Here is a 10,070-nt window from a genome sequence, read left to right on the forward strand (position 1 = left end):
AAATACTTCAATCTTTTTCAACTTTGATGTCCCTTTAGGGGCTTTGTAGGAATTTGAGGAACATTTTGTCATTTTTGTTTTCTTCTTTTGTTTTGCATCAGTTCCTGGGGCTCCACCAAGGCGAGTAGAGGTGGAGGTCCTCAACTCCACAGCAATTAAGGTGATGTGGCGCTCTCTAACGCCCGGCAAGCAGAACGGTCAAATCCGCGGTTACCAGGTTCACTATGTTCGCGTAGAAAATGGCGAATCACGGGGCCTCCCTCTCATCAAGGACGTCATGCTGGCTGATGCTCAGGTATGACCACGTGTTTTTGTTTCCAAAAAAAAAAAATCCTACAGAGATTTCCCTATGAACTCGACTTGCACACAAACTGTAATTATTATCCACATTGTTGTAGCTGTGCAAGCATAATTTGAAAATAGAAAGCAGTGTAACTGCTTTTGCCACTCTGTTTCATTTCAAATTGCTGTAATCTTGGTGCTATTTTCACCTCAGTCTATAATAACACATTTTCAGTGAAATCTTTGCCCTTCCTTTCTTCTCCTTGTAGATTTCGAAATTATACTGGAGACATAATAAGTTAAACAACACCTGTGAAAAACCTGATTTGTTTTTTATTTTTAAAGGAAAAGATTTAAACTCTTTAGAAATTTCAGTTTTAAAAAGGGCAAAATAAATGAGACACAGGAAGCAGTCAGCAGACTCCAGGGAGACGAGCATGTTTCTATTGTATCTTAGAAAGCCGTCTCATCATCAAACCCTGAAAACCTGCATCAAAACAACTCTAGACTCATTTAAGTTGCCTTTCCAAGCTTGAAGCAGCTTTTCTCCCCCTTACCTCTAAAACTAGTGACCTATTTCTGCTACCCACCTTCCGCTTTCAAGCCTGTAATGCCCTTGTCTGTCACAGTTCCATTTCTTCTATTTTCTTTTTTCTCCAAAAGAAAAAAAACTCTCTTGTTCTTTCTCTCCTGCACTCTCATCTTTGGCGGGGGGGTTAGTGGGAAACGGACGATACAGCTGAATATGTGAGTATGATGTTTCACCTGAGTGCTGTGTCCCTGGAACAGTGACTGTTGCATCAACTAAGTTTGGTTTTCCAATTTGCCCAACCCTTCACTCTTTGTTCTTTTTTTTCTTTTTTTTTAAAAGGCTCAGAAGCTTTTTTCAGATGTCTGGCCAATCAAACTCTATACAATGCGTATGCCACGAGGGAAAAAGAACAAACTCAAGTTGCTTGTTGGGTTGGATAAAAGGTTGACTGATGCAATAATCACTGACATCTGTGGCTGGAATGCTAATGCTACTGCAGCTACCTGATCTGTAACGGCTACCCGATCAGTCCCACATTTGCAAAAATACGTCTACGTCTGCCAAAACATTTTACGGCACTTAACATTCAGAGTATCTCTAAGGAACCATGTGAATAATAATATTAACCTCTTAATGTGTTTACAATAATGAAAATGAACCCAGTTATTACATTACTCTCTTTAGAGTAAAATATTCCTAATTTCTTATCTTTTCCAACATAAAAGTTAAAACCGACCAAACAGAGAGAATGACTTCACTTTCATGATATCATGCATCGCAGAGATTTTCATTATCTGCAATGACAACAATATGGGATTATACAGTGTTGCATTTAGGCAAAGTTTTATTTTTATTTTTTTTACAGAGCTGCAATTTATTTGGGAGAATTGCTTTGTTGTTTAGAAAAAAATAAATGTGTGTGAACACGGAGTTTTCCTTCATTTAAAAGGCTAATAAGGAGGCAAACCCATTAGGGAATGTGAATGGAAGCAAATTTTTATTTATTAATTTTTTACTATTGAATTGCAAATTTTGCAATCTTGGAACTACAAACATACCAAAAATATAAGGGTAAACAGTGACTTATTTGTGGTTTTAATGGCTCGGTTAACTAAAGTTGGGAGAAATGTCGGGAAATGTGACCTGGAGGTAATTTTTTCATATTTATTATTTATTAATAAATTACAGTGTTTGAAAATGAATTATGGGAATTACAAGTTTTACAGTCTTGGTATAACAAAAACATGTAAAAAAATTACTAATTACAAGTAAAATTAGTTAACTATTGTTGAAATAGCTCAGACAATAGTAAAAGAGCCAAGGCTGTCGGGAAATGCGACCTGGAGCAAATCTTTTTGTATATATTTTTAATTCGTGAATTACAAGTTTTACAATCTTGGAACTGCAAACATACAAGAAATTTACAAATTATGGGAGAACACAGTTATTCATTGCTGATAGGGCTCAGACAATCGTAAAGGAAACAAAACTTTTTTTTTTTTTTTCTAATAAATACAAGTTTCTTGGAACCACTGGCATTCAAAAATTTAGAAATTACAGGGGTAAATCTTAACCTAATTGCCTAAATATCTGAATGTTGGCCACAAAGAGGAAGTGATGTAATATTCAGACATGTGAGGACCAAACGGGTTGCTGTTACAGATTGGGTTGCCATAGCTACTTCTATCTGCGTCTTGTGCCTTGTGATGTGTTTTTTTCTGTTTGTATGTGTTTGAGTTCATTTATTTCCCTTAGATTTCATAGTGACTTAGTGTTATCAAGGAGCTGAACTTGTATATCAAGTCTGTACTAGAGCTTTTCTTGACCCTCCCCAAATTCTCTGCACACCTCATCGTTTTAAAGATTTTTAGTCAAAAACTATTCTTTTGTTGGCAGCTCAGATTTTAGGCTCCTGTCTGCATCAGCTACATGAATGCATGTCAAGTGCAAGACAGTACTTATGGCTCATTTACCTTTATTGACTTCCTCCATCCCTCTGCCAACCGCCCTGTTAAAAACCTCATTCCACATTCGTGCAGACCTGCTTCTCTGAAAGATTCATTAGAATTGATCGGAAACCTCTCTTTAAAAACGGACTCGAGGAAACTTAATGGCTTGAGTAACAACTGCCAGCAAAAGGCCAGGATGTATTCAGCACGCATTCATCAAAGTTAAGTTGTTGATTGGGATATTGCTTAAGGAATAAGAGGAGGGCTGCTTTCCATTTGAATCCGTAATGTCCCTCCTCCACTTTGGCAGCTCGAAGGATTTACGTAATGGAACGGGTCCAGCATTACACCGGGGAGGAAGTATTGTATTTAATGCATGCCTTGTGAAAATTAATAAAGAGGACCAAGGGACACCAGGATTAACATTCAGCACAGGGCAGTTTGAACTGCACGAAGTGGGGGTCAAATCATGAAAAATTCAACACGCGTTCTGACATTTTCCTGTTCCCCCATTTTGCATGTCTCCCACAGGAAATGGTCATTGGAGGACTTAAGCCAGACACAACGTACTCCATCACGGTAGCAGCATACACCACCAAGGGGGATGGAGCGCGGAGCAAACCCAAACTGGTGGTGACCAAAGGGGCAGGTCAGTACAAGTGTGTTGAGTTAACCAATGGTTTGGTGATATTTGCTGCTTGTAACCCAAAAGTCTGCATCTGCCATCACTCCGTTCATTGACATCCAGAGCTGTCAGTAATGATTCTTTCAGTAGTCGATTAGTCACCGATGATTTTTTCCAGTTAGTCACCATTATTGTCCAATTAGTCAGCAATTATCTTTACCGATTAGTCACGATTGTTTTCCGATTAGATGATTAATTTCTCATAATGGACACTTCGTCAGGCATTATACCGCTTATATGGTAATTTACTAAATAAATACTCAATCGGTTTTCAGTTTATTTTTGCTATTTTTCATGGTTTCTATCGCTTTTTCACAAAAAATTATGTGATTAAGTATTTGATCGGTGGTCCAGCACGTCATGGTTACACGACAACGCGCCGCTGAGTATGGAGTGCAGCGACAAAGAAAAGCGATATATAACCTGATTGTTACAAAAAAAAAATGCTATTAATTGCGGTTTACTTTTGTCCAGGTTTGCAATTAATTATTTAAAAAAATATTAATCAATATCAATGAAAGTGTGGAGTATGCGACGCTTCTGTTTCAGATGCCGGTGCACGTGTACCGCGCTACCGTGAAATGTAAATTTTCTTCTTCTATGATTGAGGAAGTGCTATACCGCCGACAAGATTTCCTGTTGTTCTTTGCGATCCAAATGAGTTTGTGGCTGGTGGTTTTTATAATCATTTAATTTGACAGCAAAGAAATAAAAAAGACATGTCGACAATACCAAATTAGCATTAACAATGTTTTTCTTAATTGACTAAACGTGCACATCCCTATTGACATTCAAAGACATCTGCAAATTTTACATTTCAAATACAATAAGATTCATTTAAATCTACTTCCTAATATGTTATCCCACTTAAACCATGGTCAGTTAAAAATTAGATAAATATTCAATCGGTTTTTAGTGCTTTAATCTTGTTATTTTTTTTTTTTGGTTAGGATAACTTTTTCGCTTAAAGGGGACAATTTAATCTGTGGTCCAGCACGTTGTCACAGTAACATGACAACATGTCGTTGAGCCTCGACTGCAGCGGCAAAGTAAAACGATATTTATTTTGATTGTATACACAAATAAAATCCGGATTAATCGCGATCATTTTTTTTTTTATTATTTACATTTTTTTAATCAATTTCTGACCCTATAATAATAATGACCTTGACGAAAATGATGAGAAAACTGACATAAAAGGAAATCTGCTAATTTACATTTTAAATATAAAAAAATAAAATCCATTTAAATCCACTTTTCTTCCACTTACAAGGTGGAATTTCAATATAATATTATGGAAAGCATGGACTGCAGGAATTTGTCGATGGTTAATTCCAGCTTTGCTTCGGTGACAGTGAGTCAACAATCTAGTCAGCCGCTGCCTTTTCTGTGAGACACATCTAAGACTTAAGTGGATGCTGGCTTATGTCAGCGCTCCTTTTATCATTTTAGTCCTGTTCAGAAAACTATTCACAGATTTATAGAGATCAAGAGCTTCATTTACGTTACGTCAAGATTTTTCCGACAGATAATGATGACACGAGAGCTGGTGTTGAGTCCTTTGGATTCAGCTGCCGGAATAAAACAGTTGAATCTCCTCTCTACAAAGTCACGCCGTCTTCGTTTTCCTTCATTTTGCTGTGTAACTACTTGAAAGCCGCGTTTGACATTAGCATGCGTGCTTACTTAGTCGCTGTGATCATGATCTAAACGGTGCCGCCGCTGTTGGAAATGTCTGAGCTTTGTTTGGGAATTTCAAGGCTAAGAAAGGAGTGACCTTTTCATGAGAGCGTTTAGTTGGCTTTGAACAGTCAGACAACTGCAAATACACATCCTGGTATCCATCCCTTTCTGACACCTGCATTTCTTTCAGTACAGCTCTGTTTGCTTGTGCCGCTTAAAACGCACACTTTAATTTGGAATCTCGGCTACACAAATTTGGGCAAATATTCCCACCTCCTGACAGGTGTGTTTGTCTCCATGATGCCAATGCCTCTCAATGAGTCCTTTCACTCTTGGTTTTCCTGTAGGACTCTGAGTGATCTTCTTCTGCTTTCTGTCATCTCTCACACAGAATGGCTTTTCTCTTCTGTGATTATTATTGAAGTGTAAGGAAATGCTTTTTGCCAGAGGCCAAGATAAATAGAATCCTGGGATTCACTTTTTCTTTTTTTTTCTTCTTCCTTCTAACAAATGTGGGATTTGGGCCAAGAAAATAGCAATGTTCCCACTTTATGTGAAGCAGCACGGAAAATGTGAAAATCTTTGTTAAGCTGTGAACAAAAGGGATTTCTTTGTGAGAAAATGTTCAAACTTTCAAAGCTTATTCTCATTTTGCCAACAAATTATTTCCCCTCTTATTTTTAATATAATTACATTTCTACATAAAATTACCACAAGAATAGACAACAAAAATCTCAAAAATAGACCTTAGAAGACAAAGATAGTCAAACTACACATCTTAATTAGGTATTTTTTGAGGTATAAATAAATAAATAAATAAACTTTTAATCAAATATTAATTAATTTCAGATTGTATGAAATATAAAGATCCCACTCATGTAATGTAAAAATAAACTTATGATTATGGCAAAGGATAAAATTAGGATTAACACAGCCTTCTCTTCAAATGTGTTATTAATACACAAACTTAAAGACGGCACTACAACACCTTTGTGTGTCTTTGTCACTAAAAAGTCTTTGAGGTTGTTAATAGACTATACATTTTTCCAAGGAAAATGTCACATAATTTTTTATTTTTCAATCCATATCTGGGTCAGAAAATTTTATAATTTTGAATCCTGGAATGATATTTTACATTTGTATTCTTTAATATTGACTTGCCTTTCAATTTCTTTGTATTAAAAGTATAAATAGATATGTAATATAATGAAAATAACAATAAACAACAATAAATTAAACAATATTTTAGTCTTTGGTGAAAATGAAAGGAGACAGAAAGCAGAAAACTTATCATTATTGCCCCATTTAACTAGACCCAATCAAACTATTTAACCAAATATATCTACATTTTATTCAAGTCTCCTGCAGAACTACACATTTAGCACCTTTTCAGTTCATCTTTAACCAGCTTAATGACATTGATCGTGAGAGATTGCTCAACCCATGCCATGTTTTCCAGTTCTCCATCTTGTTTATTGTCCTCATGTAGTTCTGGCACCACTTGGATTTATGTTTTGGGTTATTATCTTGCAGGATGACTAACTAGCTGCATATCAGTGAGATTTGCATTATGCTGTGGTTGCCATGTTGGTTAAGGGTGCCCTTTTACATTATAGAAGACAAAGATGTAGCTTAAACAACCCCATATTATTACACTTCCTCCTCTATGTGTTACAGTTGATGTCACACACCCAAGACCCACTTGTTTGATTATTTAACAGTATACAAGATTATATGTGAAGAATCAAACATTTTACATTTTGATTTTCAGTTTTTAGTTGTCTGATGGTGGTGGATTCTGTTCCAGACGAGCCTTTTTTGTCTTTTTTTTATGTCGTTGGCTCTTGATGCAATTTGTCCTATTAACTCTGCAGCTTGAAGTCTTCTTCCATTGACAGAAAAACCTAAAACTGTGTTATAAGGACCAGAGTTAGGATGTGCTTCAGTCGGTTGGCCTGTGAGCCACCTATACCAAGCACACATAAAATCTCAGAAACGTGTTCTTTTATTCAGTTATGACTTTGTCTCTACCAGACCTCTTCCTGTCAGAGTTTCACCCAGTTTCAAAGCCCCTTTTGATGGTAAAAGAGACTGTACTCACTGACACCTTGACTTTCAGCACGAGTTCAACAGAAGCTCATGAAGGTTTGGTAGCACCGTACATGCTGAAACTACTTTTATTTATAACCAGGAAGGACGGTAAATAATCATCATTTGGAACACCTAAAGGTTTGACTTTTAAGACTTCAAATTAATAATATATTTTGTGTTCTCTGGAGTGGACATTTTTCTTTAACCCTAACCCAATCTTTGGTTGACCTTAATTTATTTGATGTAACCATTAAGTGGCAGCTACTCATTAGGTTTCATATACTTCTAACAACAAGTAGTAATACAGAAGGTGTTACTAGATGTTTAACAATCTGTTTTTACTGTTAAAAACGCCTTTTTTATGTTGCAAAACTTCTGCTTCCTTTCACCGTCCTTGTTAACCTATGGTGTAGTTCACAACAGACGCGAAGATTCACTTTTTTTTAGGCCGGATCGCTCCGAGCAGTGATTGTTTTGCCATCGAGTCTATTTTTTGCACGATCCGCGTCAATCCTGACAGGAAGTTACGCCAAGACGCACGAGAAAATCTGGTCGATTTTCAAAATATAAAAAAGTTTTTACAATTAAATTCCACTATTGACAAATGTGATCATAAATCTGTATCTAAACAGACCGCTTCGCAGCTCTTCCACGTCCGGTGTGAACCAGGTGTTAGAATCCAGGTTTCCTCATTTTTTACATTTTACACACACACATAGTTTTTTTTATCTAGTAAATATGTTTATATGAGTGTACATCAAAGGAGGTAACAAGAAAAAATATATATATAATACATCACACTCTCCGGCGAGCTGTTTATGTCAACAGCAAGCTCTTAATACTACAGCCTGATGGGAAACGTGCCGAGAGTCAGTCAAAGACGGATTGTACCGGGGTCGACCCTGAGATAGACATATTGGGTGGGTTTACCAAAGAACAGAGGGATTGGAGCCGAGTCATGAGAGAAGGGAGGGGATGAGGGGAAACGATACAGCAGGGTGGAAGTTGAAGAAGAATCAAGGTGACCAGAAAATCCTTTTTTTGTTCTTATCCGATCACGTGAACGCACCAGAATATATCAGGCTACTCATATCCCCGCTGGGCGCTCCTTGTGGCTGATTGCCCCACTGTCCTATTGTCACCTTCATCATCCCTCATCCACTTGTTGTTCATCCACTCACCATGGCCCCCAGCTCTCCTGTAATCACGCCGTGGATGCTCTCACTTCCAACGGGTTTCCTCTTTTTCCTGCTCATTTTAAAGTGAGGTGGAAACACACTCACAGAATGAGTCACATTTTTATTTCCATGATTAACAGCAGACATGATGGCAGAGTGAGCTTTTAAATGACACTGAGATGAAATCTATGAGGAGTATTCTTCCATCCCTTTCAATACACTTAGTGGGGAAAAAAATAAAAAAAGTGAGCAGACAAACCACCATCTACCCCTCGCCTTCCTCCTGCAACAGTCTTGAAAAAGAAGACCATTAGCAAACAGAAATTAAACTGAAGGGATGAGGATGTGGTCGGTGGAGTGCACACTGTGGTGTGTGTGGGTTTTGCTGCATTCACTGACACGATGCCACTCTTCCATAAAGGGAGAGTCTTATTGCCTGAGACGAATGTTGGCTTCTTCAAATTACTTTAAGTCCATACTGGGCAGCAAGCCAAATTGCTCAGTGTACATCTGGAGCAGCACTATAGGGGATGAAGATGGCTGCACACGGGGGTCTAGATGTGCACAAACTACTGTTGCACATGTAAATATTGTGCACAATGGTCCCCCAAAGCTGCTGTTCCTCGCGTAAGATGCAAACAGCCAAACAGAGGAAAGATTTTTTATTTTTTCACCAGTTCCATGGAACTTCATATTGTGTGTTTTGTTTTTTCAACTATCAGAGTAACAAATGTAAACAGATTATCAATAAGTTAAATTCACAACGCTAAAAGAAACATTTTTATGACGCTGTTCATCCAATTAACAGATCCTGAATTTCAATCAAGAAGAGCTCCCCAAATGACTGAAAACTTTTAATGGCTTTTATTTTTCCATTTCCATTTGCATAGAACAAATGATGATGTTACATAATGGCGTGCCACAATTGTAAGAACTATTCAAAATCATGGAGAGTGCTGAGACTCGGGGTGCATACGCATACACAAAAAGGTTCGTCCTTAAATGCCATTGAGAGAAATAGAAACTGTTTCAGACCTCACTATTGTTTGTCCTGCTGCTATGTTGATTTCTGAGGAAAGCGACGCCTAAGACAGGGAGTTAAAAATATAATCTGTTTACAATGATATGGTGCTCAAAAGTAAATCAGCGACACTCATCTCTCTCAAAGCTTCTGACAGTCGATTGAGAATTGAGAGCTTCTCTTTGCTGCTATCTCTGTGATGGGACCTAAAAAGACAGGATCAGATGAAACGTGTGTCATCTTTAGGAGTGGCAAAATGGGGCCACTCTGAAGAATGGAGACTGGGCCCTACGGGTAGATCATCCATTTTGCAGCAAGACCTGCCTGCGACTGAAAGCTGCACTGTTTTTCTTAAACTTTAAGTGAGCAACTTTGGATGGATCTAGAATGTGATGAAATGATAACAGGATCAATTAGATTTTCCACATCTTCATGCAACAACATCACCACTTTGCTTGCTGACAGATTTTTAAAATCCGTCCTTCTCCGATTGTCTTTTGATATATTTTAAAAGCATTTTTACTTATGTCATTCATTAGATATTTGCTTTTTACATTTTGGCCGGGACCATTGGCGCAAACTAAGGCTGAATCCGAATTCTTCCCCTATCCCAGGGGTCGGCAACCCAAAGTGTTGAAAGAGCCACTTT

The 10,070-nt window shown here is 37.6% G+C and overlaps 1 protein-coding gene across 8 annotated transcripts in view; it reads left to right on the plus strand.

Annotated features, from left to right (window-relative positions):
- ptprsa (protein tyrosine phosphatase receptor type Sa) overlaps positions 1-10,070 on the plus strand; it is a 292,916-nt gene that overhangs the window by 217,194 nt on the left and 65,652 nt on the right. For 4 of the 8 annotated variants that reach the window (XM_036211506.1, XM_024278989.2, XM_024278979.2 and 1 more), the window contains 3 exons: positions 102-295; positions 1,003-1,029; positions 3,295-3,412. The exons of 2 other annotated variants lie outside the window; for them this stretch is intronic. In XM_036211506.1, coding sequence (XP_036067399.1) covers positions 102-295; positions 1,003-1,029; positions 3,295-3,412 — 339 coding nt within the window. The remainder of the gene's footprint in view (positions 1-101; positions 296-1,002; positions 1,030-3,294; positions 3,413-10,070) is intronic. 2 more of the 8 variants (XM_024278984.2, XM_024278985.2) reach the window with 1 other exon arrangement.

The sequence above is a fragment of the Oryzias melastigma genome, linkage group LG4 (assembly GCF_002922805.2).
Source record: "Oryzias melastigma strain HK-1 linkage group LG4, ASM292280v2, whole genome shotgun sequence".
Classification (NCBI taxonomy): domain Eukaryota; kingdom Metazoa; phylum Chordata; class Actinopteri; order Beloniformes; family Adrianichthyidae; genus Oryzias; species Oryzias melastigma.